Source organism: Entelurus aequoreus, linkage group LG25, assembly GCF_033978785.1.
Source record: "Entelurus aequoreus isolate RoL-2023_Sb linkage group LG25, RoL_Eaeq_v1.1, whole genome shotgun sequence".
Classification (NCBI taxonomy): Eukaryota; Metazoa; Chordata; class Actinopteri; order Syngnathiformes; family Syngnathidae; genus Entelurus; species Entelurus aequoreus.
In genome coordinates, this window is record NC_084755.1 from 15,702,190 (window position 1) to 15,724,448 (window position 22,259).

The following is a 22,259-nucleotide window of genomic DNA, read 5'->3' on the forward strand; positions in this document are numbered from 1 at the left end:
ACACGTCCCCTAGATTGATACATTTGTGTGGCAATTTCACAGTAGCTAAAGTGTACTGGCCAGCACATGTTTTGAGTCTATGCCAAACATTTGAAAAAATTTAATATTAAAGGATATTTTTCCCAGCAAGGAAGGGAAAGCAATAAGCAGTTTCGAACCATACCCATGCCAAGAAGTCTATTTAAGACTGAAGGCCTACTGAAACCCACTACTACCGACCACGCAGTCTGATAGTTTATATATCAATGATGAAATCTTAACATTGCAACACATGCCATACGGCCGGGTTAACTTATAAAGTGCAATTTTAAATTTCCCGGGAAACTTCCGGTTGAAAACGTCTAGGTATGATGACGTATGCGCGTGACGTCAATGGTTGAAGCGGAAGTATTCGGACACATTGTATCCCAATACAAACAGCTCTGTTTCCATCGCAAAATTCCACAGTATTCTGGACATCTGTGTTGGTGAATCAATTTGTTTAATGAACAATGGAGACTGCAAAGAAGAAAGCTGTAGGTGGGATCGGTGTATTAGCGGCTGGCTTGAGCAACACAACCAGGAGGACTTAGAGTTGGATAGCAGACACGCTATCCGACGCTAGCCGCCGACCGCATCGATGATCGGGTGAAGTCCTTCGTCGCGCCGTCGATCGCTGGAACGCAGGTGAGCACGGGTGTTGATGAGCAGATGAGGGCTGGCTTAGGTGGATAGCTAATATTTTTAGCATAGCTCTGTCGAGGTCCCGTAGCTAAGTTAGCTTCAATGGCGTTGTTAGCAACAGCAATGCTAGGCTTCGTCCGGTGGTATAGCATTAACCGTGTAGTTACAGGTCCAGAGTTTGGTAGTATTGTTGATCTTCTGTCTATCCTTCCAGTCAGGGGCTTATTTCTTTTGTTTCTATCTGCATTTAAGCACGATGCTATCACGTTAGCTCCGTAGCTAAAGTGTTTCACCGATGTATTGTCGTGGGGATAAAAGTCACTGTGAATGTCCATTTCGCGTTCTCAACTCTCATTTTCAAGAGGATATAGTATCCAAGGTGGTTTAAAATACAAATCCGTAATCCACAATAGAAAAAGGAGAAAGTGTGGAATCCAATGAGCCCTTGTACCTAAGTTACGGTCAGAGCGAAAAAAGATACGTCCTGCACTGCACTCTAGTCCTTCACTCTCATGTTCCTCATCCACAAATCTTTCATCCTCGCTCAAATTAATGGGTAATAGTCGCTTTCTTATATAAGCTATAAGCTCTCGCTACTGGTGTAAACAATGGGGAAATGTGAGGAGCCTTTCAACCTGCGACGTCACGCTACTTCCGGTACAGGCAAGGCTTTTTTATCAGCGACCAAAAGTTCCGAACTTTATCGTCGATGTTCTCTACTAAATACTTTCAGCAAAAATATGGCAATATCGCGAAATGATCAAGTATGACACATAGAATGGATCTGCTATCCCCGTTTAAATAATAAAATTTCATTTCAGTAGGCCTTTAATGACAAGTTTGGTTAAGACAACGCAATAAGTCATAATCTTGTGAGGATTCTATTTTGTTTGTTGAAGCAGTAATTTGTCAGTGCTTAACTCAGGGACGTCACTAGGCTTAGCCTCCCTGGGCTTAGCCCCAGGGAGGTTCCTGTGAGGTTGCACTTGCAAGATATTTTGGCTCACAACTTTTTGGCACTGTATTTGCATTACATAACACTGAATACATCTAAATGGTTGAAAGAGGAAGTGCAAGAAAGCTTCAGTCATCTTTAGTAAGCATGAGATGGTCCAAACACATAAAGACAGTGTTGCTGCATGGAAAAGCTAGCAGGCAACTTGCAAACAAGGAAACGTTGCACGGATGACAGCAGTGTATACCAACTGGCACAGCACTATAGAATTGACCTGAAAACAGAGGAGGTTCTGGTGGAAAGAAACTTTCTTGTCTGGAAAACAGGGGCTGGAGGTCCACCCAAAGATATGTTGTCTGTGCACAACCTTTTTGTTTCAGAATGTTTGCACTTGCAAGATAGTTCTGCTTACAACGTGTTACTATATTAGACTTACACAGCAAATACTGAAGACATCAAAATGGTTAAAAAGCAATATTGTTAGTTTCCTGTCATTACTGTAATAGTAATAATTTAAGGCCCACAGGCCACACCTGGCAAGTAGGGATAGGTGATATGGACTATCACAATAACCTGCCAAGTGAATATAAAAAAAACACCTATAAAACTCCACCTTTTTTACTATGAGTATGTCAGTGCATCCAGTCTTCAGAACCCCCAAAACACTACTCTAACATAAGACTATGGCTATTAAACTACAGTGGTGGGCCGTGTGTTTCCCACCCAGGCCTTCAGCAATGTCCTACACTGCAAAAAGTCAGTGTTCAAAAACAAGAAAAAAAAATACAAAAATTAGGGGTATTTTATTTGAACTAAGCAAAATTATCTGCCAATAGAACAAGAAAATTTGGCTTGTCAAGACTTTCCAAAACAAGTAAAATTAGCTATCCTCAATGAACCCAAAAATACCTTAATATACCGTAATTTCCGGACTATAAGCCGCTACTTTTTCCCCTCGTTCTGGTCCCTGCGGCTTATACAAGGGTGCGGCTTATTTACGGCCTGTTCTTCTCCGACACCGATGAAGAGGATTTCGGTGGTTTTAGTACGCAGGAGGAAGACGATGACACAATGATTAAAGACTGACTTTTCATATACCGGTAGGCTGGTTATTTTGATAACGTACAGGCGAGCACTTTGTATTACTTTGCACCGTTGTATTATTTGTACTCTGCACTAATGCTGTTCGCCATGTTAAAGATGTGAAAGTTTGATTGAATGATTGAAAGATTTATTGTTAATAAATGGGACGCTTTGCGTTCCCAAACAGTCATCTCTGTCCCGACAATCCCCTCCGTGGTAGCAGGAACCCCTATATACTACGGTAATTACACATCAAAACCCTGCGGCTTATAGTCGGGTGCGGCTTATATGTGGAGCAATCTGTATTTTCCCCTAAATTTAGCTGGTGCGGCTTATAGTCCAGAATTTACGGTAAGTATATTCTCACTAATAACAAGTGCACTTTTCTTGGTAGAAAAAAAAAAAGAGACATTTTCGCTCAATAGGTTGAAAAATATTCTTAAATTAAGTAAATGCTAGTGCCATTATCTTGACATAATGATATACGCTCGACATTACATTTCTTGAAACCAGCAAACTTATACTAAAAACTAATTTATTGTTCTTAATGGAAGGCAACCGCTTCTCGGGGTCTCCTAGCCGCTCAGGCAAATCATATGGTCTAAAAATGCATTTTTCCATCGACAACATGACATCATCGCGCCAAGTGCGTGCTCTTTCAGTCAATTAGTGTACAATTAGTGTAATACAGCCCGGCCCCGGCCAAATTTTTTTTAATTGTAATTTTGAAGAATTTACCTGAATGTGCATGAACTATTTCTGTTCAGAATTGTTAGAGATGTCACATGTTAAATGTTTAAATATTAACTGTCAGTTTACTGTACTGTGCCAACTGTACTGCATGAGTACGTATTTTCTATTGTTTCATTGAAAATAATAAATCTGTTTTAATTATGAGACACAAATGTGTCAAAGTCACAATTTTTTTTTTCATGCTTGAAATAAGAAATTATTACTTTAAAAAAGTAGTTTTATACTTGTGAGTGTTGATGACACAGCTTTGCAACAGTTGATATTCTAGTTTCAAGCATGTTTTACTCAATATAGGTCATAAAATCTCAGCAACAAGCTGTAATATCTTACTGAGATCATTTAGGTCCAAAACATTTAAAACAAGTAAAAAAAACTCTTACATAAAATCTGCTTAGTTAGAAGAATGATCTTATCAGACAGAAAATAAGCAAATATCTTCCTTATTTGAGATATCTAATCTTACTTAGATTTCAGTTTTTGCAGTGTACTTAGTCCGACTTCAATAATTACCTCTCAAAATACCATCATTTATGTCGCCACATGACCACGGCTTGAAAAATACAATACAGAAACACACTTGCACAGTACTGGGCATTGAATTTGTACAAAAAGGGCAATTTTTTGGCGCATTTAAAAATCAATAAACCTGTCAAAACAAAAATAATTGTAAAAAACTTGAATGTGAAAAATATATTTGAACTCACAATACCGCTCGTAGTTGGTGGATTACAGTGGAAGTGGCAGGCAAAACATTATATCTGCCACCTAATCAACGTTTTGCTCTGCTACTTTGTTGGTTGAAAAAGTGAGTACAGCTGATTTCTCCGCTGGCCGGGTGTCGCTCCGGTGCCACTTTCTGCTTTCGTAAATCACAACTTGTGATTGGATTCTTGGGAGTGACACGTGAGTATCCAATCACAGTCACGTTCAACGTAAGGCTACAGTCAACTGTCTGTCAACTGAATGTCCTCCGTTGGTTAAACTGCACAGCCGCCGCTAATGTTGGGTCAGAAGGCCTCCGGCAGAATTCATACAGTGCCGGCAACAGGCTAGCTGAATTCTGATTGGATAAAAGCTCTAACATAAAACACTGGAGCCTAATATGACATGAAGAGAATATGATGAATACTTTTATATATTTATGGGAAGTCAATTCAAAATAAAATTAACTTATATTAATTAATGATCATGATTTATGTTAGGCCAGCAGAGAAGGCCTCGCTGGCCCTGACGGCACACCAGTATTAAACTACATCAATTATGTTTAAGTAGCACACTTATACTGCAAAGCTGTAGTAGTGGGATTTGCTTATCATACGGTATGGAAGTTATTTTTCTGTCAGCAACATGAAAGACATGAGTTTTATATTACAAATCATACAGAAAGAGTTATGGTGCACTCCGGTCGCATAATGGCAAATAATGACGCTCACCAAAATAGACCGATACAAAATAAATAGTTGAATGAGCAGAAACAGGCAAAAATAATGTTATAGGAACTCACGTCAATGTTCTATAACACACTCTTCAGAGCAGACATTGAGGCAAATGTCCCCACAACTGTGAGACGTCTTTCATAACCTTCTCCGTAGTTCAGAAAATGTTGACTTTGACATTTACACTGCAGGCCAAAGTGGCCCGAATCTGATTTTTTCCAGCTGACTGTTTACACTGCAAGTAAAATGTGATTTTTACCTGACTCCAGTGTAAACGTGCACAGCCCTAATGTGGCCTCGATGTCACTTTACATGTGCACTTCAATAAAGTGAAAACAAAGTTGACAGGGAGGAAGTAGCTACTACTACAAAATAAAATAAGAGCAGCAACACCTTAAAATGTTTTGTTTTATGTGAAAATAAATTAAATATAATGTATGAATGGCTGTATATACACTGTAATATATTTGGGAGGGTTGTAATCTTTTTATGGTTGTTCGAGAGACAGAGTGGATCTATGTGAACTTTATTTTTCAACTCACATGTAGGCAAATGCGCCACAGTGTCATTTCCGGTCCTTCAACAATCTCTATTTCTTCGGAATTCAAATATTACTTATAGCCTATTTGCGCACTATTGACAAGTGATGGATCGAAAACTTGGTCGTCTTATATATCGAAACCACATGTGATGAAATATCAATTTTCGCTGGCGACTGCTTCTTTCCAGCGCACGAATGACCTAGCTCGCCCTAAGCTGATGGAAAAAAAGTCACATTCAGGTCACATTGCGTTTCGATTGAAGTCACATTTGAAAATATCAGATAATCAGATTCAGGACTACCTCCTGATGTGGCCTGACTGGTGCCAAAAGATCAGATTTTATCACTTTGAAGAGTTTAGACTAGCAAAAAAAAAAAATATCACTTGAGGGCAAAATAATCTGATTTGCAATGTAAACAAGGCCTTTGATTGCACAGAATCTTTGAAATAGCCACAAATGCACCAGTACTGAGACTAGAATTAAGCAGGTTTACTTCAGTAAACACTGCAGGATGTGTGACGTCATACCGCCATGTCTGTGTTCGGGTCAGTTTGCATTCACATTGGAGTCCGGACATAATTTTTTGAAAATGTGGCCTATACAAAATCAGATTTGACAAAAAAAAAAAAAAGCTGAATAGGATAACCTACCCAGCAGTGTTCAACGCACAGAACTAGCCTTAACGATATCCTGAACGACCTTGCTAAGGTAACCGTGAAAAAGTGGACTGGGTTTTCCATACAGTAATGCGGGTGTTACTGAGAACGGATAATAAGCACTAAATTCATATTCCTGCATTTAGTAAAACTGAAAAGTTTAGGAGGCTTAAGCCTCTGTAGAATAGACCTGACACCACCAATGGCTTAACCAATTGCCATTTTAAAAACCCTCAACAGTAAAATACACTTCATTTCTTTAAATTAATTTTTTTGTATCTGACATTTTCTGCTTGAGAGTTTAGGGTCTTTAATGGCCATTAGGTTCCTCCCCGTACCAGGAACAAGAACCATCACTTTTCTTGATGCAAGCAGATTGCTTGTTCTGCTCGTCAATTGTATTTATCCACAAGCACTCAGTTGGGCTGCCGATCCCGCACGGCACAGAGGAGCAGCGAGTGATCTGGATAATACAGCAAAGGTTAGGCTTTACATAACATTAACCATAAATTAGTTCTGCTTACCTTGCAATCACAGCCCATCATAAAGTGTTCTACCAGGATATCATGGCTGCTCTTCCAGGGTACAACGTAATTACAGGATGAAACACGCAGCGACCCGTCAGGCTTCAGTTGGCCTGCAATTGAGAAACTTGAGTCAAACAAGCTGAACTGATCATGTTATACTCCTGCAGGAAGAAATATTTCAAATCATAAAACCCAAGGATGTTTTGTTTTACCTGTGATGAAATATTCTACACCTTTGTTCAGAGTCACACCACATGCTGCAGAGGAGGATGCAGTGCAGATGGTATCATAGTGCCTGATAGGACCTTTCAGTATCTGAAAAAATGTATACATTAGAATTAGCATGCAACCATTGACATAATTGACTATAATTAATAACCTTGGTCAGTTTGATGTCATACGTGATGTCGTACTTCAATTCACCGGCCGTCGCCTTTGAAACCACCTTTGCCTTGATGGCTAGAAAGAAAATGCCAGTCAATCTTTGACTACAATTTAAGCAAACACCAATAAAGTCATCTGCGAACTCAAATTGACTGGTATAGTTTAATTTCTCTAAAGAGATGGAGAAATAGAAAGCTATATTATAGGTCAGACTGGAAGTCTCTGCAGAGAGTGGTGAGGACGACGGAAAAGATCAGGACTCTCCTTCCTCCTATCCAGGAAATTGCAAAAAGCCGCTGCCTGACCAGGGCTGAGAAGATCTGTAGAGACTCCTCCCACCCCCACCAAGGACTGTTTTCACTGCTGGACTCTAGAAAGAGGTTCCGCAGCAGAACCTCCAGGTTCTGTAACAGCTTCTTCCCTCAGGCCATAAGACTCTTGAACGCATCATAATCAATTCCCCCCCCCAAAAAACGGATTAACTCGCTGGAATATAAAGACAATATAACATACATCCATAAACCTGGATGCATATGCAAAAGTGCAATATATTTATCTGTACAGTAATTTATATCTGCACCTTATTGCTCTTTTATCCTGCACTACAACGAGCTAATGCAACAACATTTCGTTCTTATCTGTACTGTGAAGTTCAAATTTGAATGACGATAAAAAAGGAAGTCTAAGTCTAAGGTCAAAACAGTGCCGTTATTTTGGTTAAGTCTTATTGAAGAAATGTCCCCAGTTAGACAGGAAGTCAACCAGAAATGTCAAAATGTGGTCAGGCTACATTCCTCTACCAAACTTGATAAAAACATCTACAGAAATGTCAAAATGTAGTCAGGCTACATTCCTCTACCAAACTTGAAAAAAACACATACAGAAATGTCAAAATGTAGTCAGGCTACATTCCTCTACCAAACTTGATAAAAACACCTACAGAAATGTCAAAATGTAGTCAGGCTACATTCCTCTACCAAACTTGATAAAAACACCTACGGTAAAGCAGTCAAAAATATCTTGGCTGGTATGTAAAACTAAAATTTGAGTGTATGTATCACTTGTCGAACCCTTATCCATTTTCTCTCTAAAAACAAAAATCTTCAATATCGTCATTAAAAACACCAAGTTACTTAGCTAGCTGTGAAAATAGACTTAGACTTAGACAAACTTTAATGATCCACAAGGGAAATTGTTCAACACAGTAGCTCAGTTACAATGATGGAAAGGACAATGCAGGTATAAATAGACTAATATAGCTATAAAAAAAAATATCTAACATATATACGAATATATACACAATATGTGTACAGAGTAATTTATATACAGATATATTATGTCTATAACATATATACAATATAAACCAATGACCATGTACAATATTACAGTATATACAGTCTATATGACAGCAGCAGCATAAAATAGAGAGTAGGTCCAGCAGGAAATAGAAAATAGACATTATAAACAAAGAGAAGTAGCTAACATGTCAGGTGTCAGGTAATAGGCAGATGTCATCTATTGCTGTATGGCGAGTGATTATACAGCTGGATGGAGTGTGGAATGAAGGAGTTCTTGAATCGCACAGTGCGGGAAGTAAGTTGAAGGAGCCTGTTGGAGTATGAACTCCGCTGTCCCTTAATTGTCAGGTGGAGTGGATGGGCAAGATTGTCCATGATGGCCAGCAGTTTGTCCAGTGACCTCCTGTCCCTCACTGACACAAACGCCTCCAATTGCGTGCCAATAGTTTGGCCGGCTTTCCAGATCAGATTATCAATCCGGTTTGAGTCCCTTTTGCTGGTGCTGCTCCCCCAACCAACCACTGCAAAGTACAGTGCACTGGCCACAACAGACTGATAAAATATCTCCAACAGCTTGCTGCACACATTGAATGACCTAAGCTTCCTCAGGAAAAAGAGTCTGCTCATACCCTTCTTGTAAACAGCTTTGCAGTTGTCCTTCCAGTCCAGTCTGCTGTTCAAGTGGACTCCCAGGTACTTGTACTGCTCCACTACTGCCACCTCCCGGCCCTGGATCTTGATGGGCTCCACCGGGGTCACTCTCTTCCTGAAGTCGATGACCAGCTCCTTGGTCTTGTCCACATTAAGGACCAGATGGTTCGCCTTAGACCACTCCACAAAGTCAGCGATCAGTGTCCAATTCCCGTCCCTCTCCGATACACCCGACCACAGCAGAGTCGTCAGAGTATTTCTGCAGGTGGCAGGACCTGGAACTATACTGGAAGTCTGAGGTGTACAGGGTGAACAGGAAAGGAGACAGGACGGTCCCCTGTGGAGCACCTACACCACAGACCACAGTGTCCGACACGGAGCTCCCCAGTCCAACAAACTGGGGCCTGTCAGACAAGTAATCAGTGATCCAGGAGACAATGGATGAACTGACACCCATCCTGAGCAACTTGTCCAGGTGAGAGTCTGCATGATGCAGCAGGTAGATAACAGCATCGTCCACTCCTACATGGGGCTGATATGCAAACTGTAGAGGATCCAGGGAAGGAGCCACCAGTGGCCTCAGCTGATCCAGCACAAGTCTCTCGAGGACCTTCATGACCTGGGACGTCAGGGCTACAGGTCTGAAGTCATTTGAGCTCGATGGGAATATGGTTAGGAGCTGTAACTTATGAAAAAAAAAAATCTTTAAAAGATGGTTTTGCCAGACTTTTTGGCACAAAGTAGATACAGTATGAAATTGTTGGAAAAATACATTTCATTGTTTAATGTATATAGTTACGGTTGGATTAACTCGCTGGACTATAACAACATACATCCGTAAACTGAATTTGAATGACAAAAGAAGGTCTAAATTTAAACGTGGATGCATATGCAAAAGTGCAATGTATTTATCTGTACAGTAAATCTATATCTGCACCTTTGTTGCCCTTTTATCCCGCAAAACAACGAGCAAACGCAATGAAATGTCATTCTTATATGTACTGTAAAGTTCAAATTTAAATAACAATAAAGGAAGTGTAAGACTACAAAAAAGAAGGGACACCTTGCAGGGCTGGTCGACCTAAATTGTTTTAGCCTCTGTGTGAAAGGAGTCTTCTACTATCCACAAAGGTTGAATGGAGGCAACTGTATGAGGGGCCGTTAGGGACATTATTCAGAATTACCTCATACATACACTACTGAAATGCTCTCACATAAACAACTGAAATCTTTTTCTTTTATACACACTACTGAAACACTCTTATAAACACTACTGAAATGCTCTTACATACACTACTGAAATCTTTTTCTCTCACACACCCTACTGAAACACTCTTATAAACACTACTGAAATGATCTTACATATACTACTGAAACACTCTTATAAACACTACTGAAACACTCTTATAAACACTACTGAAATGCTCTTACATACACTACTGAAATGCTCTTATAAACACTACTGAAATGCTCTTATAGACACTACTGAAATACTCTTATAAACACTACTGAAATGCTCTTATAAACACTACTGAAATGCTCTTATAAACACTGCTGAAATACTCTTATAAACACTACTGAAATGCTCTTATAAACACTACTGAAACACTCTTATAAACACTACTGAAATACTCTTATAAACACTACTGAAATACTCTTACATACACTACTGAAACACTCTTATAAACACTACTGCAACACTCTTATAAACACTACTGAAACACTCTTATAAACACTACTGAAACATTCTTACATACACTACTGAAACACTCTTATAAACACTACTGAAATACTCTTACATACACTACTGAAATACTCTTATAAACACTACTGAAATACTCTTACATACACTACTGAAACACTCTTATAAACACTACTGAAATACTCTTATAAACACTACTGAAACACTCTTATAAACACTACTGAAACACTCTTATAACCACTACTGAAATGTTTTTGTCTCATGCACACACACACACACACACACGCACGCACGCACGCACGCACACACACACACACACACACACACACACACACACACACACACACACACACACACACACACACACACACACACACACACACACACCTGGAATTATTTTTCACTAGTATGTACAAACGGATTTCACCTGTACGTGTGTGTGTGTGCTTTTAACACGTGTGTGTGAGGGACAACAATTTCAGTAGTATGTGTGCAAAGATTTCAGTTATGTGTATGAGCGCATCTTACCATTGTGTATGGGAGCATTTTACCACTGTGTGTAAGGGCATCTTACTAATGTGTGTGAGCGATGTTGCATTCCGGTTCCGGTATAATCCCCGCCCCTTTTCAGACAAGTTTATTTTTATTTTTTTTAAAGCCAAGTTGTGGACAAAATGTCTGCCGACAAGTAGCTTAACCGAGGCGGGAGCTCCACTTCATAATTTGAGGGCTTCAGCGGAGAATATAAGAACACTTTCAATGTAACAAGGGTCGCGCTGCCGCCAGTAGTAACGTCGTGTTACGTCAGTAGCTAATCATATACTAATGATAATGGATTGCATTATATACTATATACGTGGTCCTCAAACTACGGCCCGCGGGCCGGTTACGGCCCGCCAAAGTCCAACATCCGGCCCGGTGGGAAATTAATTTTTTTTGTATTATTATTTTCAATCTGTCTTTTCTAATCTAATCCATTTTTTGGTGTTCCCTAGCCGCTCAGGCAAATCATATTGTCTACAAATGCATTTCCCTGTATGACGTATATTGTCTTAGCTGTTTTCATGTGATCTGATTGTTACATTCTTATTTCAGAGTCACCACACAGCTGCATGACCATTTCAACAAGGATGGAATAAACAACCTCTGGATTCATGGAACTTCTTTGCACACAAATATATTAATTGGAATATTCAATAAATTTCACATAGAAACATTGTGAATATTATTTTCAACAGTGTGTTGAAAACAACCATTTTTGGCTCAGAATGGTTCCTTATGTCTAATTATTCATATCCTTTCAATACTTGTCGGTGTGTAATTCCAGACATAGATGTAAACATTAATGAGACAACAATGAACATTTTTCAACGAGTGAACCCACTTGAAAATGATGGCAACTATAGAATAGACATTTTCACTTCAATTCTGCACTTTATTCAGTGGACAACATGGGAATAATAAGGTTTGTTAAAATGTTTTTTTCACTTGTGCAGTGTATTCTGCGAATTAACATTTTGTTTAAACATTTTGTAAAAAATAAATAAATAAGGAACCTGTTATACAGACCTGTATGAAGTTGCCCACTTTATTATTGCAAATATCAGAATAACACCGCAATACGTTTGTGCTGTGAACATTTATGTTTCTACGGTTGATGTTTTTAAGTTATTTTATGTTCTGACTAGCAATGTCATCCAGCCCCCACCACCACACACACTTTGTCAAAATCTCCCCAAACTTGTCCCAAACGTTTGTGATACACAATTCTTTTGTCTTATGATTATTGTATTTAGGTTAGGGGCTAGGTGTAAATATTAACACATTAACTTAAACTATAATTTTAGACAAACAATATCTATTGTCTGACTACAAGAAGCATTGAAAAGTATATAAATAATAAGGCATAGGGAACCTTTTTTGAGAAAAAAAAAAAGGATATTTAATATGTTTATGAGAAATGTATTGAATATTCCAATTAATATATTTGTGTGCAGAGAAGTTCCATGAATCCAGAGGTTGTTTATTCCGTCTTTGTTGAAATGGTCATGCAGCTGTGTGGTGACTCTGAATTAAGAATGTAACAATCAGATCACATGAAAACAGCTAAGACAATATAAGTCATACAGGGAAATGCCTTTGTAGACAATATGATTTGCCTGAGCGGCTAGGGAACACCAAAAAATGGATTAGAAAAGACAGATTGAAAATAATAATACAAATTTCTTTTTTTTCCCAGTGGGCCGGATGTTGGACTTTGGAGGGCCGTAACCGGCCCGCGGGCCGTAGTTTGGGGACCCCTTATCTAGACGACGATAAGCGCTAACTAAATGCAATCCATTATCATTAGTATATGATCAGCTACTGACGTAACACGACGTGACTCACATTTCGACATGGTACCATTGTAGCTCACTACAATGCCATGTTGTCTTACATTTCGTGTGATTCAACAATCATTTAGAAATAAATAATGTCTAACTACCTTTTCCTCCTTTTGCCCCGATGTCCATGAACTGAAACGTTGCATGTGTGCGGTGCAAACTCGCAATGGAACGAGTGCTCCAGGCTGCTTGGCTGTCGGGAGGAGAAAGGCACCGCTGTGTGGCCGCTCAGGTGTCGCGTCCTGCGGGGGAGACCCATGGCGGCAGCCCGACCCTTGTTGCATTGAAAGTGTTCTTATATTCTCCGCTGAAGCCCTCGAATTATGAAGTGGAGCTCCCGCCTCGGTTAAGCTACTTGTCGGCAGACATTTTGTCCACAACTTGGCTTTAAAGAAAATAAAAATAAACTTGTCTGAAAAGGGGCGGGGATTATACCGGAACCGGAATGCAACATCGCTCACACACACTAGTAAGATGCTCTTACACATAGTGGTAAAATGCTCGTATACACAATGGTTAGATGCGCTCATACACATAACTGAAATCTTTGCACACATACTACTGAAATTGTTGTCCCTCACACACACGTGTAAAAAGCACACACACACACAGGTGAAATCCGTTTATACATACTAGTGAAAAATAATTCCATGTGTGTGTGTGTGTGTGTGTGTGTGTGTGTGTGTGTGTGTGTGTGTGTGTGTTTGTGTGTGTGTGTGTGTGTGTGTGTGTGCGTGAGACAAAAACATTTCAGTAGTGGTTATACGAGTGTTTCAGTAGTGTATGTAAGAATGTTTCAGTAGTGTTTATAAGAGTGTTTCAGTAGTGTTTATAAGAGTGTTTCAGTAGTGTATGTAAGAGTGTTTCAGTAGTATTTATAAGAGTGTTTCAGTAGTGTTTATAAGAGTGTTTCAGTAGTGTTTATAAGAGTGTTTCAGTAGTGTATGTAAGAATGTTTCAGTAGTGTTTATAAGAGTGTTTCAGTAGTATTTATAAGAGTGTTTCAGTAGTGTTTATAAGAGTGTTTCAGTAGTGTTTATAAGAGTGTAATGTATGTAAGAGTGTAGTGTATGTAAGAGTGTTTCAGTAGTATTTATAAGAGTGTTTCAGTAGTGTTTATAAGAGTGTTTCAGTAGTGTTTATAAGAGTGTTTCAGTAGTGTATTCAGTAGTGTTTATAAGAGTGTTTCAGTAGTGTTTATAAGAGTGTTTCAGTAGTGTTTATAAGAGTGTTTCAGTAGTGTTTATAAGAGTGTTTCAGTAGTGTTTATAAGAGTGTTTCAGTAGTGTATGTACGAGTATTTCAGTAGTGTTTATAAGAGTATTTCAGTAGTGTTTATAAGAGCATTTCAGTAGTGTTTATAAGAGCGTTTCAGTAGTGTTTATGAGAGCATTTCAGTAGTGTATGTAAGAGCATTTCAGTAGTGTTTATAAGAGTGTTTCAGTAGTGTTTATAAGAGTGTTTCAGTAGTATATGTAAGAGCATTTCAGTAGTGTTTATAAGAGTGTTTCAGTAGGGTGTGTGAGAGAAAAAGATTTCAGTTGTTTATGTGAGAGCATTTCAGTAGTGTATGTAAGAGCATTTCAGTAGTGTTTATAAGAGTGTTTCAGTAGTGTGTATAAAAGAAAAAGATTTCAGTTGTTTATGTGAGAGCATTTCAGTAGTGTATGTAAGAGCATTTCAGTAGTGTTTATAAGAGTGTTTCAGTAGTGTGTATAAAAGAAAAAGATTTCAGTTGTTTATGTGAGAGCATTTCAGTAATGTATGTAAGAGGTAATTCTGAATAATGTCCCTAACGGCCCCTCATATTTTATTGCTGCAGGCTCCTCCCACACTCTCTATCACTCTCACAAGTGCATGATTGATTTCACCTTTGCACACACCTGTCTGTGACGTTTTTAATTAAAAAAAAAAAAACAATAAATGATGAATGATGAAGAAACAACTTTCCCTGGGGGAGGGTTGACGGAAGGCGGAAGTAAACCAAGAGCGGTGGCTAAGCACGTGAGAGTATTCAAATCTTCTTGGCGGTTGTGCATAAGCTGTTTTGTGACTGGATCGAGATGGAAGGGGATAGTGACGGGATGTATGAGGAAGGTATGGACGTGGATAGGACTAGAGGGGAGAGAGGAAAGAAGGGGAGTGGAGGGCATGAAGGAAAGTCGAATGCTAAAAGAGCCCATGAAGAAGATGAAGAAGTAGAAAAAAGGAAAAAGACTATGGAAGATAATTACAGGATTATATATACATTTAAATCAAGTCAAGACATGAATGACATAAGTTTAATGACACTGGTTAAGGGGTTAATGAAGGACATCGGAGAGGTGGAGATAGCGAAGGTGCTTAGGGACGGACGACTTTTGATTAAATGCAAAAATGGAGAGCAAAAAAGTAAAGCAATGCGGTTGCAAAAACTGTGCAATAAGATAATAAAGGAAAAAATCGAAGTGGGAGAACGAAAAGGGGCAAGATGAGTAGTGACAGGAATTCCAAGAGGTGAAAATTTAGAAGAATTGAAAAGACAAATAAAAGGGGGAACTGTCAAGATGTTGACAAGAATGATGGCATATAGAAATGGAGAAAAGACAGAGAGCGAATCAGTATTAGAACAGTTTGTCGAGGAAGTCCTCCCGCAGAGAATTATGATTGGGTTTTTAAGCTTTTATGTTAGAGCTTACGTTCCACCCCCAGTATGCTGCTTCAAGTGCCAACGCTATGGGCACATAGCCAGTTGCTAAGTTGAGATGTGGAAGGTGTGGAGGGGAGCATGAATATGGACAATGTGGAGATAATGATCTGGTCAAATGTTGTAACTGTGGCGGGAATCACACAGCAGCGTATGGGGGATGTGTCATTAGGAAACAGGCAACAGAAGTACAGCAAACCAGAGTAGAAAGAAATATTACATACGCAGAGGCAGTTAAAGTAAGAAATCAAGAAAGTGCAGAACAAGATAGAAGTGAGAATAGTTCAGAACGAGACAGAAGTGGCAATAATTCAAGTAATAAAAAACAAGAGGCAGCAAATACAGGACTTTCTATGGACAAGCTAGTTGTGTTCCTGGCATATGTCATAAACTGCACAGAACAGGCAAGAAATAAAACTGAGAAGATCAAAATAATTGTCAAGGCAGCAGCAAAGTTCTTGAATTTAAAAGAACTATCTTGGGAACAGGTACAAGGTGAACTACAGAGAGTAGACGAGACAGAGTCATGTTACCACAATCCAACGTCATGTTAATTGTTCAGTGGAATGCCAGAAGTTTAATAGCAAACGGACAGGAACTTAAGGGATATATTAATAATATGAAAAATAAACCACATATAATATGTATTCAAGAAACCTGGCTGAAGCCAAAATTGAGCTTTATAATAAAAGGATACATAACAATACGTAAAGATAGGAATGATGGGCAAGGAGGAGGATGTGCCATATTTATTAAAGAAGACATGCATTATACAATATTAAAAGAAAAACAAGAACTAGAAATAGTAGGGGTAGAAGTATGGAATAATAAAGAAAGATACAAAGTGCTAAACTTCTATAATCCGTGCAAGAAATTACAAATTCATCAACTGGAAAAAATAGTTGAGCACTGGAGTGGCAATATCATTTGGTGTGGTGACTTTAATGCACATAGCACAATGTGGGGTGAAAGGGATGACTGGAATGGGGAAACATTGGAAGCATTTTTGGAGGAAAAAGAACTGGTGTGTTAGAGTTAGAGTTTGAGTTTATTTCGAACATGCAAGCATACAACATGATACATCACAATTTCCAGTTTCTCTTTTCAACATGTTCGAAAAGGAGTAGGAAGAAGCAGAGCTTATTTAATCCTACCCCTTTTCTTTACACAACAGTTGCTGAAACTTTTTTATTCACTTCCTGTTCTCAATTTATTCACAATAAACTCCATAGGTAATCACAATAAAAATAAATAAATAAATAATAGTAAGAATTTAATAATAATGATTGGTGAAGAAAGTCATATTTCATATGATGAGATAAGTAAGATTACTTTAAGAATGAATGAATGGATGGATGAAATAAATTGAGAATGTTTGTCATGGTTCTTCTTCTTTGTACTTTGTAAACACTTTAAGTTTGAAGAGTTTCTTGAAGTGGATCATATTAGTACATTGTTTGATTGCTTTGCTTAATCCATTCCATAATTTAATTCCACATATTGATATACTGAAGGTCTTAAGTGTTGTACGTGCGTACAAATGTTTTAAATTACATTTTTCTCTAAGATTATATTTCTCCTCTTTTGTTGAGAAGAATTGTTGTATATTCTTGGGTAGCAGGTTATAGTTTGCTTTGTGCATAATTTTAGCTGTTTGCAAATTCACTATGTCGTGGAATTTCAGTATCTTTGATTCAATAAATAAAGGATTTGTATGTTCTCTATATCCAACATTATGTATTATTCTAACTGATCTTTTTTGTAACACCGTTAATGAATGAAGTGTACTTTTGTAATTATTTCCCCATATTTCTACACAGTAGCTCAGATATGATAACACTAGTGAGCAGTAGAGAATATGAAGTGATTTTTTGTCTAGAACATGTTTTGCTTTATTCATTATTGACGTGTTTCTTGCTACTTTATGTTGTATATTTTTTACGTGAGATTTCCAGTTCAATTTATCATCAATCATTATACCTAGAAATTTGGTTTCATTTACTCTTTCAATTTCTATTCCGTCTATTTGTATTTGTGTTTGACTTTCTCTTCTACTGTTACCAAATAGCATTATTTTAGTTTTACTAAGATTCAACGATAGTCTGTTTTTGTCAAACCATCTTTTTAATTTGTTAATTTCTTCTGTTATTATTTGTATTATCTCCTGTGTGTTCTCTCCTGAACAAAACGCTGTTGTATCATCCGCAAATAATACTAACTTTAAATCTTTTGTAACTTTACAAATGTCATTTATATAGAGATTGAATAATTTAGGTCCTAATATTGATCCCTGAGGTACACCACAGGATATATTTAGCGTTGTAGACATGTGTTCGCCTAGCTTCACGTATTGTTTCCTGTTCGTTAGATAACTTCTTATCCAGTTTAATACTAACCCTCTGATGCCATATCGTTCTAGTTTTTTTTATTAAAATATTGTGATTAATTGTGTCAAATGCTTTAGTTAGATCCATAAAAACTGCTGCTGCACATTTTTTACTGTCTATTGCATTGGTAATTTCTTCTGTAATTTCAATTAAAGCCATTGAAGTTGAGACATTAGCTCTGTATTCATATTGGTTCTCTTCGAGTATTCTATTTTTATTTATGAAACTCTCTAATCTGTTATTAAACAGTTTTTCAATGATTTTAGAAAATTGTGGAAGTAAAGAAACAGGTCTATAATTTGTAAATTTATGTTTATCTCCAGTCTTATAAATTGGTGCAACTTTAGCTATTTTCATTTTGTTTGGGAATGTACCTGTTTGAAATGATAGATTACTAATATACATTAATGGTCCTGAGATCTCTTCTATAACCTTTTTTATCGTTTCCATATCAATTCCATTACAATCAGTTGAAGTCTTAGATTTACATTTTTTCACGAATGTAACTATTTCCTCCTGTGTCACATTACTGAGGAACATGGAGTTGGGATTTCGCTCTATGGTATCATTATAGTCCTCAATTGGAACTGGGTCTGGAATCCTTTCTTCCAATTTTGGTCCAATATTTACAAAATAAATATTGAAGCTTTCAACTACTTCCTTTATGTTGTCATTTTTTTTTATTTCCGTCTAAAAAGTATTGAGGGTAGTCCCTCTTTGTGCCATTTTTAATAATGCTATTGAGGATGCCCCATGTTGCTCTCATATTATTTTTGTTCCTGTCCAATAATTCACTGTAATATTCTTTTCTACATGATCGTAGTATGTCTGTTAACTTGTTTTTATACTTTTTGTACTTAATTTCTGCCTCTATAGTTCTTTGTGCTATAAATTCTCTATATAGTGTATTCTTCTTCTTACAAGCATTTTTTAATCCTTTTGTCATGTGTGTGAATGATGGGTCGGGAACAAGGTTAGATGTAGTTACGGGTAAAGAAACAGCAATAGATTTAACACTGGTGTCACAAGGGTTAGCAGGAAAGGTAGAGTGGGAAGTAAATAAAGACAGCACTATAGGAAGTGTTCACTACCCAATCTTCATTCACATAAACATAAACCAAAGAACAGAAAGCACTAAAAAAGAAGGAAGATGGAAGTATTGATTGGGGGACAATTTAGGGAAAGTACCGACATGAAATTAAAGGAAGTGGATTTAAATCAAGATATTGAACAACTGAATACAGATATTACAAAGTGCATAATAGAAGCAGCCAAAAAGAGCATACCAAGGAGTAGTATAGGGAAAAGAAGGAAGATAGTGTCGTGGTGGACACAAGCGTGCACAGATGCAATAAAAGAATGGAATAGAGCATTTAGAATATTGAGAAGAACACATAATTTCCAAGATATGATCCAATATAAAAGGCACCAAGCTAAAGTAAGGTACGTTATTAAAAAGACAAAAAAACACTATTGGAGAACGTTTTGTGAATCATTAAATAGAACTACACCTTTAGGCCAAGTGTGGAGAATGATCAAGAAAATGTCAGGGATCAGAAGTGGACATAAAAATCATGTGATGAAAGATGGGACACGGTGTGTGGTAGAAAATAAAGAAAAAGCAGAACTTTTAGCAAAGACATTTGTTAAAGTGCACAGTAATGATAATTTGAGAAATGTAGAAAAACAAAAGAGAGAAGAAACAATTAGTTTAAATATTAAGGAAATGGTGGAAGACAATGATAATAGTTTAACCAACACTATAGATATGACATTTTCTTTGAATGAAATGGTTCAAATATTGAAAAAGGTTAAAAATACAACACCAGGAAAAGACCAGGTGAGTTATCAGATGATCAAAAACTTAAGCAGCATTGGCAAAGAAGTGGTCTTGAAATTATATAATAGGATATATGAAGAAGGGAAATTACCAGCAGAGTGGAAAGAAACTGTAATAATTCCGATATGCAAAGCAGGGAAAGACCCGGAAGAGGCAGGTAATTATAGGCCGATAGCATTGACCTCAACTTTGGGTAAAGTAATGGAAAAAATGATTAATGAAAGACTAGTACCGGTATATTATTTAGAGTCAAAAGAAATAATAAAAGACTACCAAAGTGGATTTCGCAAAGCAAGAAACACAAACGACCCAGCAGTGCAGCTGGAAGAGGAAATTAGAAAGGGACAAATAAATAAAGAAAGTATAATTGCAGTATTTTTTGATATAGAGAAAGCTTATGATATGTTGTGGAAACAGGGGTTGCTGATAAAACTAAATATAATTGGGATTAGAGGGAAAATGTATAGATGGATAAAAGACTTCTTAACAAGTAGGAAAATAATAGTAAAAATAGAGAATGAATACAGCAGAGTATATGAAGTGGAAAATGGGACCCCACAAGGGAGTATAATAAGTCCAGTATTATTTTCAATAATGTTAAATGAAGTTTTTAGTGAAGTGGAAGGGTTAGTGGATGTGGCACTGTTTGCTGACGATGGAGTGATGTGGAAGAGAGGTAGAAATACTAATCATATAGAAAAGAAGATTCAAAAAGCGGTAAATAATGTTCAAGAATGGGGAACGGCGTGGGGTTTAAGATTCTCTGTTGGAAAGACAAAAGTCATACATTTTACAAAGAGGAAAGTACAAAACAAGCTCCAAATTAAACTCTATGGAGAAAATATAGAAGAAGTACAAGTATTTAAATATTTGGGTACATGGTTTGATAAAAATATTAACTGGTCAACCCACATCAGCAAAATAGTGGAGAAAAGTAAAATGGTGTTAAATATAATGAGGGCTTTGAGGGGTAAAGACTGGGGGGCTGATAGGCAGACATTGAAAGCAATATATATCACTTTAATTCGATCTGTTATTGATTATGGATGCATTATTTATCAATCTGCTTCAAAAACATTACTTGGGAAAATAGACAGGATCCAATCACAGGCTTTAAGATTATGTTGTGGAGCTACAAAATTACAAGTAGAGATGAATGAAAAACCTTTAGATATGAGGAGAGATCAACTGTCAGTAGTTTATTGGGCAAACTTAAAAGGGTCCAAGCAAGGACATCCAACCCATCAAGTGCTACTAAACTGCCAAGAAAAAGAGAAGAAAAAAAAAAAAAGTTTTGGGTGGATAATAGGAGACAGATAAAGTTCAAATTGATAATATTAAAGTTAGCCCTAAAGTACCAATCCCCGCAATCCCACCGTGGATGTATGAAAACCCAAATGTAAACATGCAATTACTAAAGAATAGAAATTTAAATAGTTACCAGATAGAACAATGGATTGAGGAAACGTTTTTAGACAACATCATGGTGTACACAGATGCATCAAAAACTATAAATAATAAAGTAGGAGCAGCAGCTGTTATTCCACAAGGAAACATAGTATTAAATAAAAGAATTAGTGATAAATTATCTGTTTTTACGGGAGAATAGGTAGCAATTTATATGGCAATTCATTGGATAGAAGAAAATAAAGCAAGAAAAGCAGTCGTGTGCTCGGACTCCAGCAGTGCATTGACTAGCATAAAAAACATAGCGTCAGAAACAAGACAAGATTTAGTTTATGAAATAGTTCAGGCAGTCTACAGAATAAGTAAAGCGGGAGGTGTGGTAACATTTCTTTGGGTTCCTGCTCATGTAGGAGTTGAGGGGAACGAATTAGCTGATAAGTACGCAAAACAAGCAACCACTAAAACAGAAGTAAACATGGAGATTAAGCACAGTAAAGAAGAAGTGAAGAACATCATTAAGATAGAACACAATAAAAAGTGGCAGGATAATTGGAATAAGGAAACAAAAGGTAGAGAGTATTACAAAGTCCAGAGGAGAGTAGGTGTAATGAGAGGAGGCAATAGAAATAGGAAGGAAGAAGACATATTTACTAGAATGAGATTAGGAAATACATATCTAAATAGTTCATTGAAATTGATGGGGAAACATGCTACAGGACTGTGTGATTCTTGCCAACAGATAGAAAATGTAAGACATGTTTTAATACATTGTAGAAAATATAATAGAGAAAGGGAAATACTGGGAAATAAGTTACTGAAAGAGAATATTAGGTTAGCAGTGGAAGATATATTAGGATTGCACTCAGAACACACAGGTTATAAAGCAATACACACATTTTTTAAA

General features: G+C 37.3%; 1 protein-coding gene across 1 annotated transcript; it reads right to left on the bottom strand.

The window, feature by feature from the left end:
- Nucleotides 1-5,476: 5,476 nt before the first annotated feature.
- On the bottom strand, nt 5,477-9,438 carry LOC133642988 (metalloproteinase inhibitor 2-like). The gene is made up of 6 exons (XM_062037410.1): nt 9,417-9,438; nt 8,928-9,272; nt 6,996-7,075; nt 6,829-6,931; nt 6,614-6,726; nt 5,477-6,552 (listed from the first exon to the last, which is right to left on the bottom strand). The coding sequence occupies exons 1-6, from the start codon at nt 9,436-9,438 to the stop codon at nt 6,400-6,402; spliced, it is 816 nt and encodes a 271-aa protein (XP_061893394.1). The 3' UTR covers nt 5,477-6,399.
- Nucleotides 9,439-22,259: the final 12,821 nt, after the last annotated feature.